The sequence below is a fragment of the Poecilia formosa genome, unplaced genomic scaffold, assembly GCF_000485575.1.
Source record: "Poecilia formosa unplaced genomic scaffold, Poecilia_formosa-5.1.2 Scaffold77, whole genome shotgun sequence".
NCBI classification, from domain to species: domain Eukaryota; kingdom Metazoa; phylum Chordata; class Actinopteri; order Cyprinodontiformes; family Poeciliidae; genus Poecilia; species Poecilia formosa.
In genome coordinates, this window is record NW_006800016.1 from 1,663,657 (window position 1) to 1,682,520 (window position 18,864).

At 42.3% G+C, this 18,864-nt stretch overlaps 1 protein-coding gene across 2 annotated transcripts; it reads left to right on the forward strand.

Annotated features, from left to right (window-relative positions):
• Window positions 1-294: 294 nt before the first annotated feature.
• Window positions 295-18,768, forward strand: virma (vir like m6A methyltransferase associated). Of its 2 annotated transcripts, none has more exons than XM_016673475.1 (27): window positions 295-396; window positions 840-952; window positions 2,525-2,611; window positions 3,607-3,655; window positions 3,736-3,898; window positions 4,035-4,157; window positions 5,613-5,855; window positions 6,355-7,079; window positions 7,494-7,631; window positions 8,641-8,867; window positions 9,353-9,880; window positions 11,170-11,324; window positions 11,406-11,488; window positions 12,228-12,321; window positions 12,439-12,827; window positions 12,903-13,058; window positions 13,133-13,368; window positions 14,046-14,295; window positions 14,381-14,598; window positions 14,699-14,831; window positions 15,558-15,698; window positions 15,788-15,942; window positions 16,052-16,148; window positions 16,937-17,103; window positions 17,184-17,533; window positions 17,616-17,762; window positions 18,462-18,768. In XM_016673475.1, exons 1-27 carry the CDS (start codon window positions 334-336, stop codon window positions 18,668-18,670), a joined length of 5,439 nt encoding a protein of 1,812 aa, XP_016528961.1. In that variant the 5' UTR covers window positions 295-333; the 3' UTR covers window positions 18,671-18,768. The 2 variants fall into 2 exon arrangements, with proteins under 2 accessions (XP_016528961.1, XP_007556263.1); XM_007556201.2 differs by having other exon boundaries at window positions 334-396; window positions 5,613-5,825; window positions 18,462-18,670.
• Window positions 18,769-18,864: the final 96 nt, after the last annotated feature.

Below are 18,864 nucleotides of genomic sequence, written 5' to 3' on the forward strand. Positions count from 1 at the left end.
TTGTTGTTTTTACTGGTGAGAAATATTATTTTAGAATAGCAATACTACTATTATACTACTACTAGGGGTACCATTAATTATTATATATAAATAATATATAACATTAATCATTATTTATTATCATAATAATGATGAGGATTATTATTATTAAAAAATAAATAATAATAATAATAATAATAATTTGGCTTATTTATTTATATTTTACATTTAGTTACATTCGATAGTTAATTAATTACAGTTTTTGTTTGTTTTGAGTCGTTGTTTGTTGATTTGCACCGGATGTATTTACTTGCACCGGAAGTTTTTCTTCTCCCCTCCCAAAGTGAGGAAGCCATGGCGGGGGACACCTCAACGGAGCTTCTTTTTCTCGATACATTTAAGCATCAAAGCGCTGAGGTAATTCTGACCTTTGCATCTCAGTTTCGTCCTCTGTATTTCCTCCAGAAAAGCACGCATGCAAAACTCATATCGGTCTCATTTAGGACTTTTTGTGGAATGGTGCTCAAGTTTGAAGCTAACGATGCTAACTTGGCTAACATTAGCAGTTGTGTGTTTTTGCACATCTACCGGTCACAGTGGCTGCTTTTAAGTCGCGATTCTCAAAATATCGAATAAACTGTTGTGTCAACACTTTCCTTATATGTAACATGAACAAAATAGTCTTTTTAACTTCAGGTAGTACATTTATTTTTCGTCCATATAGCCTGTAGTTTGTTTGCTGGTTACCTAACATGCTAATGCTACAGTACAATAAAGAGCTAATCGTGTTAACACTAGATGATGCATTAGATGTCTGGTTTTTGTGATGCAGTGGATGACTGCTGTCCTGTGTTCTGCAGCTAACCAACGTGGATGTAGTGCGGTTTCCTTGCGGGGTTTTGATCACAGAGGTTCGGGTGATTCCTCCAGGGATCAAAGCTCACAGTAACTTACCTGACAACAGAGCATTTGGGTAAGAGCTGCTCCTTCACAACAGCCACCGGCTGAACAATTACTTGTTTCCTGTTTTAAATGTGTATGGTCTAATCAGATATACAATACCTTGCAGAAGTATTCGTCTAACGTTTTCCCTTTTTCAGTTTACAACCAAAAATGTTCATGTATTTCAATAGGATTTCGTGAGATGAATAACTGAACTTGAAGAGAAATAATAAAAAAAATTGTCTTTTAAAGTCTTTCAAATAAAAGTCTGTGAAGTGTGTCATGCATTTGCATTCAACCACTTGCCTTTTAAGGTCCTCTTGCTGCCAATAATAGCTCACCTTTGTATAATTTAATCTGAGTATAAATGCAGTTGTGCTATAAATGCCTCAGAGGTTTATTTTAGAACAGCAGTGAAAAAACAGGATCAGCACTCTGGCCAGCTCAGGAATAAAGCTAGGCAGAGGTCAAATAGTCAAGTCCGGTTTTAAGAGGGCAACCTGCAAACCTCTACATGGGTTTAAATCTTCACATCTGCAATTTGAAACTTGAAGTTGGCAGTATAATGCCGTGGAGATTCTTTTTCCAATCAGAAACTGAGACGTTTGGTTAAAGTTGATAGAAATATAGATGAAGCTACATAAGATGCAATCCTGGAGGGAAATGCATTTGAGACTGTGAAAGCCTTGAAATTGAGGCTCAGCTTTTAGCAGGAGGACCCTCAGCATAAAGTCAGAGCTGCAACAGTCGGTTCAGATCAAAGCAGATTCACTTTAAAATGGTTCAGTCAAAGTCCAGACATTGCAGAGAAGAACTGGTAAAACTTTCGGTCTCTATATATGAAAAGTTGGAAGAGACATGGCACAAGAGATGTATAGCATAAGGACATGAACATATGAACATACGCAGATGTGTGAAATGAGAATCCTAAAGGTCCTAATGTAGCTTTCTGCTGTATTAAATTACAAAATGTGAAAAAAGTTAAAGGGTTGTGAGTAGGCCGCCGGCCCACTGCAGATGTAGCTTCACTATTAAATATTCACTGTGGGAAAGTTTGAAGATAATTGACATGTTTGGGGTGTGTTTGTATGCAAGAGAACATGTGAGTTGGTGCTGATTTCTGGTAGGAATGTTGAGCTGTTTGTGATCTTTTATAACCAAATGTAATGACTACGTTCTTAAGAATGTGGAAACTTTAACAAATGGGGTTTGTCAGCTTTTAGTAAAACTCTGGTATGGATATATGTAGCCACTTGTTTTTCTTGATATTTTCAGAAAGTAGTTTTGGAGATTTTCTATTTTGGCCAGTACCTTTGCCATAAATTGCACCCCATCATTTTTTATTTTTATAATCATTTGAATTCCTCTCTCAGACCGCAACCCAACTTCCTCCATTATTATTGTTGTTATTATTATTATTATGTCACAGTTCTGATTACAGAGGCTCTCAGTGAAAATGTTACTGTACATGATTTATGTCTGTAGTCTATAGTAATAAAAACAGATAAGCCATTAAGTAAAATGTCAGGATGTTTAAGGATCAGCGTTAGCTGTCAGGGCAATAAGTTCAGAGGTCCTAACTGTGTGGTTACTGTATTTGCAGGGAGACGTCTCCTCATGCTTTTCAGTTGGAGCTGTTCTTCAACAATGTCACCAAACCCAACAGCCCCACCTTCCACAGGCTGGGCAGGTTAGGATTATTTCCACTCTCCCTTCTCTCATTTTGTCATCTTAAACCGTCTCGGACTCATTATCTGCATTTCCCGATCGCTTTAGATGGAAGAGTCTGTCCCACCTGTAGAACCAGTCACCGCAGCGTGTGGGACTGGTTTTCTTAGGTCTGTTGTTCAGCCATTCTTAGTGCTGCATCTTTGTTTGCTGCGTTGGCTAACCGGTCCGTCCAGAAACCCAACCCCACCTACACTGTGTCTGAAAGTGACACAAAAATGTGATGGTCTCATTGAAACGAGAGGTGAAAAGGAATGTTTTTTTGTCTCGCCGTTTTATTCTGGCCGCGTAATAACCAAGATGCGCACAGCGGCTCCGGAGCGTAAACATTCATGTAGCGTTGCCTTTTTGTGAGGCTTACTGAGACACGCCCGCGTTATTATATGTCCTGGGAACATCAGCAGGACAGGTTTGACTAACCTCGATGACTACTGTAGAAATATCGCCTCGGTATCTTGAGCAGATACAACTGGGATGTTTTTAAATCAACATTTCTTGGACTGTGACTCAGTTAGCTGCTCATACTTCACATTATCGTTATATTCACATACAAGATTTTTCTTCTCGGAATGTAGTTCTGTTGTGATCACTTCGTCCAAAAACTATCTCTTCTTTTCTTCACTTCTCAGGAAGTGTGTTAGGTGTCATGATATGACAACCTTGAGTGAAATTACCATGGTTTCATACTGTTTACACAAAAATCTCCCTAAAGGTAAAGCTCTTCGGCTCTGGTCTTTATAGGTGCCAGTTAAAAATGTTTCCCTGCTCCAGTCTGTCTGACTGAGGTGATTTATAAACCCTCTTTAGCATTTCCTTGAGCTTTCTGTATGAAGTCGGTATGTTTTTTTCCCTTTTGTTGGCAGAGGTGTATTATCAATTAGGCAAATTAAAATGTGTTTCTGTGTTTTCTTTTCATCATTTTGTTTTAATCATTCATGTTTCTGGTTTTATCCGCAGTTTGGAATATGATGAAAACAAGTCCATAGTCTTTAGGCCCAGCGGAAAGGTGACAGATCAGTTATGAAGCACATGATTTCTCTTCTCTGTGGTTGATTTGTGAATAATGATTTGATGCTCTGCATGCAGGTGAACACAGATGGGCTGGTGCTTCGTGGATGGTACACCAGCCTGACTTTGGCGGTCTACGGCACCGCCGAGCGTCCTCACGGACACGACCACGGTTCGCCTCCTCCACCGCCGCCGCCTCCCCCGCAACAGCCAACTGGGCTCAAGCGGATTATCAAACAAGGTGGAGCCTCTAAGCCTCCATTTAGTCTGATCTTTGCATCTGTTTCATGAAAGAATTTATATTTCTGTTCTCATAGACTTGTATTTTTTTTTTTCGCATGCTAAATGTTTCTGTGTTTATGTTTTTGTTTTTAAAGAATGGGAAAAAGATGACCAGTATAACGGCAGCCCGCCCAGACCAGCACCCCGGGGGCCTCGTACTCCGCCTGGACCTCCACCCCCAGATGACGATGAGGAGGAGCAGCAAGTCCCAATGGCAGGTCAGATCTGAGCTGCTGTTTTATACATGTTCATTTAAAGTATACAAATGAATACTTTTGCAGAAGTTTATTATAAAAATATACACCTTATTGCTTTCGTTGAAGCTTTTTTTGCATTTTATCACATTAGTACAATTGCACAATAATTATTGGATTAATACTCCTGCTAAACATTCCTGCTAAAAACCAGAGGAGCTGGTTAAACAACCACAACAGCATATTTATTAAAACTGTTTATTTGCTGTCCTTGAACGCAGCATGGTGAACAGAAAAACACTCCCTCTACTCATCTGGAATGATGCTCGCTCTTTTTATTGGATGTAATTAAGTTGGGGTGTAATTTTTCTGACTGATCAGATTTTTCAGCTCAAATCCAGTGACAGTCACAATTTGGCTAATAGGAAAAGAAGAAGAGGAAGAGGAGGGTGTGTTTTACTGCTTGTCATGCTGCGTTCATGAGCCTAAAAATAAAGGGGAATCTGGCTATGATCAGAACTACATATTTTGTTGATTAATATATGTGTTGCTGTGATTGCTTAGTATGTTTTTGACATAAATATGATGGCACATATTTATGAGGGTTTTTGACATAAATATGATGGCACAGTTACGTGTTTTAGCTAGGGAAGCAAGTTATCAGTTAATCTGAAGTTGATTGATCTCATCGAGCAACTAACGATCAATTGATAAGTGGCCATTTTCTTAATAACCTGAGTTTTCTCTTCTGTCAGACTCGCTGATTGTCTTTCCATAACATAAAGGCCTACATTTTTCATAATATTCTGCATTTATATGTCAAACAGAACTGCTTAAAGTGCATTTTGCATCAAACACTGGACTCTGTTTGGATCGTTTCTCTTTCTCATTCAGACCGCCATCTTTATTTCTGTATCAACTGGCTCTTTTTATGGATGACCAGTGGCGTCGTCTTGTGGATGGTGGCCAAACTGCAACACTAATTTTAATTTAATAAGCCATTTATCTGGGGATGCACCGATTTATCGGTGCCGATTTATCTGTACCGATTTCCTTAATTTTGGGAGATCGGTGATCAGCCAATTTTTACATGTGAAGCTGATCTTATCCACCGATGTTATCAACCTCGGCAAAGGTCTAAAAATCAACCACTGTGCTTTTCTTTTCTCCCGTGAGAAAAGTTTGACTGATTAACCGGCCGACCAGGTCATGTCTGCACATTTACAGTTAAGAATAGTTAATTGTTGCCAACTCAGCAACTTTCTTGATATACTGAGCAACATTTCAGACAAAAAAATGGTATTTGCCAAAATCGGAATCGGTAAGTTAGGCTATTTAAAAGATGATCGGTAATCAGCCATCGGCCAGAAAACTGCAATCGGTGCACCCCTACATTAATCAACTATTCATCGTAAGTTGATTATTTTTTTTGCATCCTTGGCTTTAGCCAAACTATATTTTGTGCCGTCTGTTTTTCAGTGGGCGTGGTCAAAGACGAACCGAGCCAGGGCCGTGACGACTACCTAGAACCCGTGTCGCCTGAGCGTTCGCTGCCCGCCGACGAGCCTTTCTCCGACGCCGAACAAGAGGAGGAAGGGGAAGAGGAAGAGGAGGAGGAGCAGGAGGAGGAAGAAGCACGGACCGAGGGGAGCGTCCCAGAGGAGGAGGAAGAAGAGGAGGAGGAGGATGAGGGTGAGGACGAGGAGGAGGAGATGGAGGAAGGTAGGGGAGTTCTTGCGTGGGAGTGGGATAATCCACCCTCCCAAATGGACACCCGGAACCCCGCTCTGCCAGCCTTTGGGCTCTGCGTCCGTTTTGTCAGACGCCGCTTCGGCGGCGGTGGTGGCTCTGCGGGGAAAGGTTCCGTTTGGGACTGAGCAACAACTTGACTGTTTGCTCAGGCATGCTGCGTCCATCTGCAACCGCTGGATGGAGCGTCGAGCTCCTTTCGGGAAGGCTTGTAGGTTGACCTTGAGTTGCAGCCGCATGGAAGTCTTCCTAATGCTTCCTCTCAGTCGGGACTGCGCATGTGCTTCAGTCGCATCATGCATGCCGAAACTAACCCTGCATGCTGGGGAGATGCTGCAATCAGGAAGTAGCTTCGTGAGCGTATGCAGCTGTGTTTGATAGAGGGGCCAAGCCGTTTTTTGTTGACCGCGCTCATGTTTATACAAACGTTTAATAGATTATTGCTAAACTTTTTGCCCGTCTTTTTGCCCAGGTGATGACGGCTATGAGCAGATTTCCAGTGATGAGGACGACTTGGACAATGGTAGCTTCAAGCTGCCCACCTTCGACATCGACTACACGCCCGAAGACCTCGCCTCTGTCCCTCCCGTCCAGTACGATCCATACGAACGAGAACTCAAACCGCTCGTCTACTTCACGCCGCCTTACAAGACTCGCTTCGACACCCAGCTAGAGAAAACCAGCGTAGAGGAGCCCAGAGATGCCGGTGGGACAGAAGGAGCGGCTGGCGGAGAGGAGGCCGAGGCCATCGCTCAACTAAAGGAGCTGCTGGCCGGTAGCGGTGAGGACAGAGACGCTCGATGGGTCACCGCTCTGGAGGAAGCTCCTGGACTCCTCAACAAAGGTTTAGCTCATCTAATCAAACAAGGAGAAGCCGAGGAGCCTGTCCGTGTTTTAGTCCTGTGGACTCTCCAGGCTCTGAGCATGGAGATCGCGCTCACGCAGCCAATCGCGCTGAACCTCAGACAATTAAAAACCGGCGCAAAGCTGGCGTCCTGCCTGGCCGAGTGTCCGCAGGGCCTGGCGGAGCTGCTGCGCGAAGGCGCCCTGAACGTGCTGCTGGAACTGCTGCATGCTGACCACGTCTCCTCCACCCTGAAGCTCAGCATCCTCAGAGCTCTGGACGCTCTCATCAGCGCCCCCGCAGGAGTCGAGGCGTTCCTGCAGGCTGGCAATTCAGAGAAGAGCGGCTATCAGGTTAGCGTGGTCTCTAAAGTAGCTTCTCTGACTTTTTGAAACCATTTTTCTTTGTTACTGATGAACACATGGATAAGTAAAAGCTAAAAGTGCAACATTTTTCTTTACAAATTTCCAAGTCAGGTGTATAAGGTGTGTATGAGAGAAACATTTAAAAACATGACATTTAGTTTTATTTTAATTGACTTGTCCCCGCTGTAGACACATCACAAGATATTAATAATAGTAATAAATTATATAATAATTGATTGGAGTTGCCTTTTTTTAGTTTATCTGTATTGCTTTGTCTCACCTTAAAATGTTTGTGGGTAAAATATACAAACCCTTTTCAGAAATTGCTGATGACATGTTTAAATTTCTGATTCTGGAACAAAATGTGTTTTTGATGTTAATGTTGATTTGCTTGCTTCTCAGCGTCTGGTGCAGCTGTTCCTGCGTGAAGAAACCGTCCGGGTGATAAATGCAGGAAACGCCATTTTACAGAAGAGCCACATGTACGAGGTGCTTGTCAGCCTCCAACATGCAGCCGCAGCGTGGAGCGAACCACAGCAGGTGACGGCACACACTCTGTCCCAGTCTGAGAGAAACAGATTTGAACTTCGTGGACATGTAGAAATGAATTTGTCCTTTAAATGTGTCTTTATGCTTCCAGCTGAATCGATATGGAAAAGTCAATTATTAAAGAAGTTGTGTAATATAAAGAGTGTAATATGTGGTAGCTGTTCATCTTTGTCAGGAAATCACTGGTGGGAATAATTCTGTGTATATATATATATATATTTATTTATTTATTTATTTTTTTAAAATATTGAACTTATTTTAAAACTAAATCTTTCCATATATTTTGCTTTTTTTTCTAAATCGCAGTTTTTGGCCCCAGCTTCGATACTTATAGATATTTTTTCCTTTGGTGGAATTATCACCAGAAATGCTGTAGTACCCCTGGTCCGCCAGTAGGTGGAGTCAAAGTTCATAATAACTACAATAATATTTTAAACAGAAAAAAGATCAGCGTGCTCGGCTCAAGATTCACTGAAAATATTTGTAGTTCATGTTTTCTTTCACAGTTTCATCAGTTTTATTTAAGATTCAGTTTGTTTTCAAAGTTCATCAAGCGTTGGTCCTTTATTTAATCTTTTATTAGCTTAGACGTCGTCCATGATCAGATTTTTTTCTTCTCTTCTAACAAGCATGTTTTTGTCCAGATTTAAGTTTCTTTGCCAAGTTTCTAGTAAAGTTTGAACAATTTTAGCATTTTTGCAATTAAGCCAAGTGAGGATTTCTTGTTCCCTTCAGCTTAAATCAGTCACACAAGAAATTCACATCTGAAATGCAATTTCTCTAGGTTTTTTTTTTTACACTTTGCAATAATTGTTTTCATGGTTCAACTACACTATATGTAGACCTTCCCATCTTTGGTTTAAAGACACCCGTGTTATTTTAGAGTCGTCATGTAGACTGTAGCGATGCTAATCAGATTAAACTCATAACCACAAATTCTGAACCTAAAACGTCAGAATTTGGTTAAAATTGATCGTATATAACTGACTCTGATCCTCAGGAGGAAATTGAGGATGCTGAGAGTCCCATGGAGGAGGAGCCATCACTGAGCTCCGCCCCCGTTAGCGAGGCGGAGCTCGAAAGGCTCGCTGGGGTTTTGGAAGAGCTTCATCACCTGCTGGAGACGGCCCCTCACTGCATGGTGCAGCCCCCTGGGAAAGCATTCCCAACTACGGCCAGGATAACTGGACCGCCAGAGAGGGACAACCCTTACCTGACCCTGTACAGGTACAGACACCAGCTGCCAAAATTGGATTGTTTCAATATGATAAATATTTATAATTCCTAATGGCTCAATGACTTATTGATCTGTTTTTTATATTTTATTTGTTAAACAACTTTTTTTTGTTGTTGTTGTTAAATTACTGTTTTGTTGTTGAAGCAGTCAGTAGTATAAAGGTGTTTGTGTGAGAGGGGCATTTGAAAACATAAAATCTTGTTATATTTTAGTTTTTATGTTGTCATTGCTGTAGAATGTACTGTTATTAATGATTGTTATTAATAACAGTAACAATTTATATATAATATAATAATGAACATAAACATTTTTAGTTCATTTGCTTTGTTTTTATGTCCAAAGAGTGATGCTGGAGAAGTTGAGAACTTACCTTGAAAAGTGCTTTAATTCTACGAGGGGAAATGTGCATAAACTCTGAGGTTAGCTTCAAGATGATCTTTGGGTAATCTGTGGTATTTATTTGCATCGTCTTCAGGTACATGCACGCGTGTCATTTCCTGGAGAGCACGATCGTGGTTCTGTCAGCGGCCGCTGCAGCCGGACACGTCGGGGTCACTCAGGCCATCAAAGAGCTCCTCCGTTTCCTGTCGCTCACGCAGCCCGGTCTGCTCTACCTCCTGGCCCAGGCCGCGCCCACAAATCTCCTGCTGCGTCTGCTGGCGTCGGTGGCAGAGTCTGAGGGTGACGAGAGCCCGCCGGCGGCAGGGGAGGGGGCCCTCACGGGGCCGGGCTTCGGCGAAGAAGGGTTTTGCGTGTGGCTGATGCAGGCTCTCCACGCGCTGCAGGGCGTGTCCGAACTCATGAGCCACGTGGCTGCAGGGGGCGAAGGAGGGGCGGGCCTGGAGGAAGGGGACAACTCTGAGGTCCTGGCCACGCTCCACGCGCTGTACCTGATGACGTTCACGCAGACGGGCCGCAGCGCCGTGGCTCATGTTCTGAGCCTGGAGAGCAACCTGTCCTGCCTGGTCACCCTGCTGCAGCACCACAGCAAGGAGGCGCAGGGGTATGGCTGCGTTCGCCTCAGAGAGGCACCAATCAGGCGTCAGGATCCACCAGGTCATCCTTGATTAGACTCGGATCAGTGACCAGCTGATTAGGGTTGCAACTGATGATTATTTCAGTAATCGATTAATCAGTTATTCTGACGATTCATCAGTTAATTGGTACATCTTGCAGATCTTTCATTTAGCCACTGAAGCTTATTTTCTACAATTTTTGTAGAAAATATTGTAGGAATTCTGTGTGTGTTTTAGATATTTGAAAAATTCAAATAAGCATTTTTTTAGATAATAAAATAACAAAACCTTAACAAGTATTTTTGTCTCGTTGCTAGCAAACTTGAAATAAGACAAAACTACCTGACAAGTAACTTTTTTAGTAAGATATGGAAACTTCTTTTAAGGAAATAATTCCTTAACATTGATGAAAAAGTTCTTGTTCTGTTGGCAGATTATTTAACTTATAACAAGACGTTCTTCCCACATTATAAGTTAACTTGTCTGGCAATACAACAATAACTTTTTCATCAATGTTAAGGAATTATTTACTTTAAACAAGCTTTTATATCTTGCAGAAAAGTCACTTTTAACCCAGTTTGTCTTATTTCAAGTGTAATAAGATGTGTGCAGTCAAAACTGGACTCTCAAATAGTTCTGGTTAGAAAATATTTGCAGACAAATGAGGTTTTCTAAAATTTTAAGTGCAAAATATACATCCTTTTGGTTCAATTTTGAATTAATTACTGCCCTGTCTGTGTTGTTTTCAGTACATTACATTTTTTTAAGTCTGTATACTACAGCTAAGGATTATTTCATTACTAACTTAGTTGACAATTATTTCAGTCATCAATCATAATTAATCCAAATAACCGTTTCATCTCTACAGCTGATCAAATACTGCAATACGCGATTTTGTTAAATATATTAAATATTAAAACTCTCTCAGATTTTGGCCTTAAACACATCAACCAACATCATCCACTCTGATGTGATTATTTGTGTTTAACAAACAAATAAAACGAAAGTTAAGACATAAATCAGGGTGATGTTGTAATACCTTTGTGTTTTATTGGATTTGAAAATAAGATGTCAACAAAAACAAAAAAAAAACCTGTAGCACCGTTTCTGTGTTTGAGTTCTCAGAAAAGCAAAACTCAAAATGGATCACAATCGAAATCCTCGGGTCAGACTGTAAAGAAACCAGCCTGATTGGTGCATCTCTGCTTTACTTTTTCCTTGCTCCTTTGAGTCCTTTTAGGTTTAACTTTTTTTTTTGTCTTTTTTTTCCTTTTAGTGAGGCCAAATCTCGCAAAGCGGTGACGTACAACTATGCTTGCATGTTGGTGTTAATGTTGGTGCAGACGTCCAATGAGCTGCGGATGATGGAGCAGTATGCTGCTCCGCTGCTCACCGTCGCCAAGGCGGATGACACGAATGCCAAGCTGCAGGGTAAATATCACCACAGTTACAGTAATCTAGTGTTAGAGAAGGTTTTTAGTATCTGATTATCTGCGTTTTTATGTTCTGTAGAGCTTAGTAAGTGGTTGGAGCCTCTGGAGAAACTTCGCTTTGAGATCAGCAGCATTCCGACTCTCATCAACTACATCAAGCAGGTAAAGGTTTTCACATCAGTGCAACTTTAACTGAAGATGTTTTTGTTGTTTTAATTTGTTTTTGAAAGATTTTTATGTTGTGGTTTATCTTGCCACAAAGTGTAAAAGTACATAATTTCACTTACAAAATCGGGAAAATGTCTTGTTGAAAGTCAAATAATCTTCCAGTGCATCTAGTACCTCATTTAATCACCATTAAGGAATTACTGACTTAAAACAAGTTCCAGTATCTTGCTGGAAAGTTATTTGTAAGTTTGTCTTGTTTCAAATATGCTAAGATATTTACACTAGAAACTTGACCAGAAATACAAAATTAGTAAGATTTTGTGTTTTTGCAGTGAAAGCATTCAAACAAGACATCTGTTTTCAGATTGCAGTGCATTTAGTTGGGATTTTATGTGGCTGAAAAAAAATACAAAGTAGAGCAAAACTATATATTTGAAGACAAAGAAAAACATGATTTTCAATTTTTTAATTTTTTTTATTTTTTTGCAAATAAAATCTAAAAGTGTGGGAACCATTTATATATGCAGACAACATTTTTTCTGACACTCCCAAATAAAATCCAATGCACCTAAAGACAGAACTGTTGCACAATCATTAACTCGCTTATGTCAAACCGGAACAGTTTTTGTTAGTTTACTCTTTCATTTGCAATAACTGAATGAAACGATTCAGAAAATGCATATTGGCTAAAGAAGTGTGAATTCTCATAAATATCCCGTTTGTTTGATGTCAGAATGTGGAAAATGTGTTGAACGCCGAGGGAACCGGGCTGGTCACCGCTCTGAGAGTTCTCTATCACATCGCCTGTCCGCCTCCTGCTGTTGAAGGTAGAAAACTAGGAATGTTTTAAAGGAGTAAAGGTCGCATGCAGGTTAATCTACTTTTATGTTTCGTCCGTGTCGTTTGTCAGCAGAGTGACCTCACTTGTCGCCTCCGTCCTGCAGGTCAGCAGAGGGATCTGAAGTGGAGCCTCGCCGGCGTCCAGCTGTTCTCCGGCGAGGGTCTGGACACGTGCGTGCGCGTCCTCCAGAAGCTGTGCGGCGTGCTGCTGCAGCCGTGGCGCGTTCACGGCCACATGGGTCCGACGCCGCAGCGCTGCATGATCCTGAGCGTGTGCATCAGCACGCTCAGGCTGCTGCGCACCATGCTGACGGAGCTGCTCCGCGGCGGGGCCTTCCAGTTCAGAGACACGCGCGTGGCCAACGTTCTGGTGACGCTACACATGATGGTGTGCTCCATTCCGGCGTCTGGGCGCCTGGACGGGGAGGAGACGAGAGTGCAGGCGCTCATCGTGGACGTGCTGCTCACCTTCACGCAGGGCGTCAGCGAAGAGGTGAGCGTGGGCTTCGCACAGGAAGCGAGAAGCTCCTGTCGGTCAGTTTGTTGAGACGAGCGTTCGTGTCTGCAGGTCACTCACACAGAGGAGACTCTGGCCAGCAACACCTGGTCTCTGATGCTCAAGGAAGTCTTGAATTCCCTTTTGAAAGCTCCTGAAGGTTTGTTCTCCGGCCTGACGCTGCTGTCCGAACTCCTGCCTCTTCCTCTGCCGATGCAGAGCACTCAGGTGACTCGCTGACCTCTTCGTCGCCCGCTGCTTTCATCACACGCCTGCTGACGTCCCCATGTCTCCCTCCACAGGCGTTATCAGTCCAAGACGTTGCAATCGCCTTAAACACCAGGAAGCTGTGGAGCATGCACATCCGTGTCCAGTGGAAGGTCCTGTCGGAGGTGCTGAGGTGTGTGTGCTCCACCAGCTGCCCGCCTCTCCTGACCATGCTGAGGAGGGTGTGCGTCCAGCTGGCTGACCTGTCCTCGCCCACCGCAACGCTGGTCATGAAGACGGTGTTGGAGCTGCTGTCCGAGGAGCTGCAGCCGTGAGTGACGTTTATGTTCGGCTTACGTTCGTTTTAGATAAAGACCAAGTAAGATGTAAATGTAAAGTGGAAGGAGTGAGGTGTTTTTTTTTCAAAAGTCTTCCCAAATTGTTATCTGAAAAGTGTGGCATGTATTTGTATTCAGCCTCAGTTGCTCGGAGGAACTTCGATGAAAATCCGGTGTAACCAGTTCCATTCAGAAGTAGAAGTCACCCATTTGGGGGTTCTTGAAATCCTTAAAAATACTTCAGTTCCAATTGGATGTTTTCAAGGTTTTGAAAGTTGCTGATATTTAATCTGCCCAGTTTTTATGCTTTAAGTAATGTTATTTAAGTTGGAGGGTTTGTTTTTGTTAAATTAGTGTTTTGTCTGTAGGTGAGGAAATACTTCAACATACTTGCAGCTGTAATTGCAGCAAAAACTACAGAGTTTTGACTTGGGAGGAGCTGACTACAAATTCAAGCCACACTTTTCAGATTTCTGTTTGAAAAATCTTTTGAAAACCTTGCACTGTTTTCCTTCTACTTCCCAATTACGCTCTAGTTTGTGTTAATCTAGGACAGAAATGTAACGTAGTGAAAAAGTTTAAGACATTTTCAATGTTTCGCTGGGCCTCCAGAGATGTTTTTGATTTATACTGTAAACGTATGTCAATACCTGCGATTTACTACCTACAGGGCCGAGGGGAAAAGTGTTTGCTGGGGTCAAGTCCTGCGTCTGCTTTCGCTGCTGGACGCTCTGGTGTCCCAGAGGGCTTGCAAGAGCTCCACCCTTCACCTGCTGTCCGGCTCCGTTTCTGGAGACGAGCAGGTGGCGGACCTGTTTCCTCTGCTTCTGTCTCTGCTGGTGCCCCCAGCTGGTCACTCGCTGCAACAGCAGCAGTGCAGTGTGTTAGTGGGGACAATACTGCAGTCACTGTGTGACCAGGTAGGAGGAGCTCCTCTGGAGAAAAAACATAGTTTTCTTTAAGTTAAACTCCCTTCAGATGTCCATCGCTTGTTGTTTTTACCAGGACATTTCTCTGGTGGTGCCGCCACCTGGTGAGGGCTGCGTGTCGGAGGCTGAGCAGCTGGCTAATGCACTTCCAGGCCGAGACATGATGTCCTCGGTGTGTAATTCCCTGTTAGAGGTTTTAGGGAATAAAGAGGCCAGCATCCCTCTGCTCCTCACCTGCATCAGGACGTTGACTTTCCTCACAGAGCACGACTACGGAATCTACCACCTCAAAGTGTAAATGTCAAAGTTTTCCTCTGGTTTTTTCCACGTTTAGTCCATTCTTCAGGCTTTGGCATCGTCTTAGATTCATGTTTTCTCCCTTAATTCCCTTCAGCACTTTGAGGAAACATGGTTCAGAGGTGTGTTCGCTGCTGAAAAGGCTGGTGGTTTCCTTCAACAAGGACTCGACAGATCTGATTTCAGCTCTGCTTGACTTTCTGAGGCAAATCCTAAACACGGAAACAACGGTAAATTCAGCTTAAATAACAGAATGAGACCAGTGATGAAAATGTAATCACTCTGGGTACAAAGAGCTGATTTTTCTAGAGCAGACATTAAGTCACTCAAGTGAATCATCTGGTAACCGAATGTCGTACACTGCAAAAACATAAAATCTTACAAAGTATCATGCAAATATTGTTCTACGTTAAAAAAAAAGACAAAAAAAAACAACGAAGTTACAAGTAACTGTCATTGTTTTGAATTAAAAAAAAATTCTTAATATTGTTGGAAAAATAATAATGGTTCCACTGGCAGATTATTTCACTCATAACAAGACATTTTTCCAGTGTTATAAATTAGATAATATTTCAAATATCCAAAAATAAATAAGCAAAGCAAGCAAATCAATACATAAAACAGAAATAAAAAACACTTTGAACCAAAACCATAAATAAAATCAATTGTGATGCCTCACTAAGCAGAATTTTGCTTAAGAAAATAGTAATCAGAATGGAAATATTTTTAATTTATCATGCAATTAATTGATTCGTTGCTTTATTGAAGTGCACTTAATGCTACAAACGAGGCGTTCTCTGTATCTGCTGATTTTTACAGGCTGTTGATGCTTTGGTGACTTAACTTTCCTATTAAAAACAAATTATTTTAGGGGAGAAGAAACAAAACAAAACATCTTGAAATTCAGACATATTTGCAGTAATCAGTCTGAATTGTGAACTTCAATTTGTTTCCAGTGTGCAGAGGAAGGCCAGGGCTCCAGTGAGGAGCCTGCCTGCGTTGCTCCACGCTTGCTGTCGAGCTCAGAGATGAAATCTCTGCTGCAGTTTGAAGACTCAGAGTCTCATCCACTAACGGCCTTAGAGAAGCTAATCACGGTACGCATGATGCTGCCACTGTGCAGGCGTGTCTTTATAAAGCTCGGCCTGGACTTGATGTGCAAGCTTTCTTGCTCGTTTGTGTTCAGAAATTATGTAAAGAAGACGATTCTCTGGAAACCATGATGGAGAACGTGATCGTCCTGAAGCAGACGCTGGAGACGGCCACAGAAAGTCCTCCGCCGTCAGAAACAGAACCCGTTCTGCCCGCACCCGAAACGCTGGCAGCCCAGTTCAACCACAGGTCGGTCTCTTGAACTGTGTTCGTAAGCATGAAAAAACTGGCTCACAAAATGATTAAGAAAATAATCTTGCTTAGCAGTAAAGGTGCTATGGTTTGATTTCCCCTGCAGGACGGTGTTTATTCTGTCAGAAGCTTTGGATGAGCAGCTCAAAGCTCTCTGGTTCTCTCCTTTCCAAACTGATGACATAGAAACAGATCTGGACATGGTGAGTTTGAAATTGGTTGAAGATTTGAAGGTTAGATTTGAATCATTGGTTCAAATGATTCAAATCTAACATGTGAACCAATGGTGGATTTGTAAGGTTTTTCTCCTTATTCTGCTTAATATTTTGTTACATTCCTCTTTTTTTATTGATGAGAAACAATTAGGACTGTAACTAGCAATTATTTTAGGAATCAATTATTCTGATAATTAGATTTAAAAAAATGGGCATATTTTACAGATTTTTCATTTAAGCCTTTTTTATACAATACTAAAAATGCATTGTTGACCAAATAAACAAATAATTTGGTTCCTTTCCTGAATAAAAAAATAAATGTTATATTTCCTTAAATGCAATAACAGCCTTTCTTTAGTGAATTTGAACCCGGTGAAGCTGAAACTATACCACTTGAGGAATTTTGACTAAGACATGTTTACAGACAAAAGTGTTTTTTACAGACAAAAATGTATAAATAGTTTGTAAAGTTTTGCCTTAATAACTGTTGGGAATATGTTGGGGGGTTTTTCAGCAATTGGCCTCTTTGAGTCTATGTTCTCTAGTTAGCGAGTAATCAATTACTGAATTGATGGTTATTTCAATAATGGATTAATCCGACTAATATCAGCCATTGCAACAATTTTGCACAAGTATTTAGGTGACTGTACTCTCTCAGGGACATAATTATTAAAGAATTCAGCATGTATATTTATTTTTTTGTGCAGTTTTTCTTTTTAATCTTAAGTGACAGAAACACGTCTCCCATCTGGTTTTGTTTCTGAACCTTGCTTCAGGTGAAGGTGGATCTGGTGGGGTTGGCTCAGGAGTGCTGTCCGGAGCTGGACCTGAAGGCCGAGCTGGAGCGCTCCTTCCTCTCTGAGCCGTCCTCTCCCGGTCACACGAAGGTCGCCAAAGGTTTCCGACTGGGCAAACACAAACACGAGACGTTCATCACATCCAGGTGCAGCGCCGGCGTAGCTCCACGAGTGGTTGATTCGGTAACTTTACAGAAAGTTTTAAATCAACGCTTTCTCTCTGCAGCGGTAAATCCGACTACATCGAACCTGCTAAAAGAGCCCACATCCTGCCGGCGCCGCGCGGCCGTGGAGGCCGAGGAGGGTTTGGTCAGAACGTCGCCCGGCCCCATGATATCTTCCGGCTGCGCAAACAGAACACTTCCCGCCCTCCCAGTATGCATGTGGACGACTTTGTGGCAGCGGAGTTTAAAGACATTGCTAACCCACTTGGGATTCTGCCTCCCAAACGTCTGCCAAAAAGCGCTCCCAAGCCCCCCACCAGAGGGCTGTTTACTGGCAACAGAGGCAGAGCGGCTTTTCACAGCCAAACTCGCTTTTTCACCCCACCGCAGCCTAAAGGTGTTCTGCTATCAGGTGACGTGTTTATCTGTTTGAACTCCGAACTTCTTTAGCTGAAACAGTAGAGGGTAACGAACGCCCGTTTCTGGTGCTGCAGGTAACTACGCTCGGAGAGAGGGAGGCCGGGGGTCGTCATGGAGCGGCCAGGTTCCTGCTGTGACCCACAGAGGAACCTACAGTGAACCCCGCGGAGGCCAGAGCAACTTCGCCCGAGGACCTCTGCCCTCCCGACAGCTGCCTGCGAGTACGTTCACTGCAAAAACACATTCCTACACAAGCATCTTAGCTAATTATAACACAATTAAGAAGTTATTTTTAACAGTAAAACTCATTTGTTGTGTAGGTTTAACAAACTGAAATACTATACTTCTAATATAGGTTTAGGAGGAAGATATTATAAGTTTATACTTCCTTCTGCTCTTTTTCTTTCATGATTTTGTTTAGTTGTCACATGAACTATTTATATTTAATGCGTGAATTTAATAAAAAAATAAAATTAAGGTTTTAATTCATTTCATTATTTATTTGAACAAAGTTAAAAAGTAACACATGCATATCTTAATTAGGGAACCCACACCAACAGACTGATATGTTTGTAAAGTCATTCAATAAAGAGTTCATAAGATTAAAATTAGTTTCAATCGATTAATGTCGTACAGACATTTCAGTGTTGTAGTTTGACCGCCATCCAGAAGAGGGCGCCGTTAGTCATCTTTATCAAGTTGAACTTGATACAGGAATTAAAAATGGCGGCCATACAAAAAAACGGGGAAGATAAACGTACTCATGTTCATGGTTCAAACGGCGTCCGCTTTGGGAGGCAAAATGTTTGCTTTGAAATATAAACTCTGGTGAAGCTCCTTAAGTTTCACGTCAGTAGCGCTCATTCACCGCATTGCTCTAAGACCCATTTGTTGTTGTTTTTTTATGTTTCGCCCTACAGGTGCTTATCGGCTGGCCATTCGGGATCGAGCCCCGCGGGGCCGGGGAGGTACAGGACTGTCGTGGCTCGGTGCAGGGGGAGGCGCCGGGGCCGCAGGAGGAGGAGGTGGAGGAGGAGGAGGAGGACGGGGGTCTCAGGGGAGCAAGTTCAGTGGCGCGGGAGGCAGTGGAGGTGGGAGGGGGAGACATGTGCGCTCTTTCACCAGGTAAATCCACCTGGGCAGTGACTTCAGCCTCTCATGGGCTACAAACGGACCAATCAGGACTCATGTTTGCCGTCTCCATGGAAACGTCTTGGCTATGGTGTCACGACTTCGTTGAGATGTTTTTTTGTTTTGTTACAGAATAAAGTTGGCAGTGACTGAATCTGTGTTTTATTAAAAATAAAAACTGGCTGAGACTGA

What these genes read in the sequence shown, in the direction of transcription:
- virma (XM_016673475.1), top strand. Translation starts at nt 334, where the DNA reads ATGGCGGGGGACACCTCAACGGAGCTTCTTTTTCTCGATACATTTAAG. An exon ending in GCAGCAAGTCCCAATGGCAG is followed by an intron (nt 4,158 to 5,612) that starts GTCAGATCTGAG and finishes TCTGTTTTTCAG; the next exon opens with TGGGCGTGGTCAAAGACGAA. An exon ending in GGAGGAGGAGATGGAGGAAG is followed by an intron (nt 5,856 to 6,354) that starts GTAGGGGAGTTC and finishes CTTTTTGCCCAG; the next exon opens with GTGATGACGGCTATGAGCAG.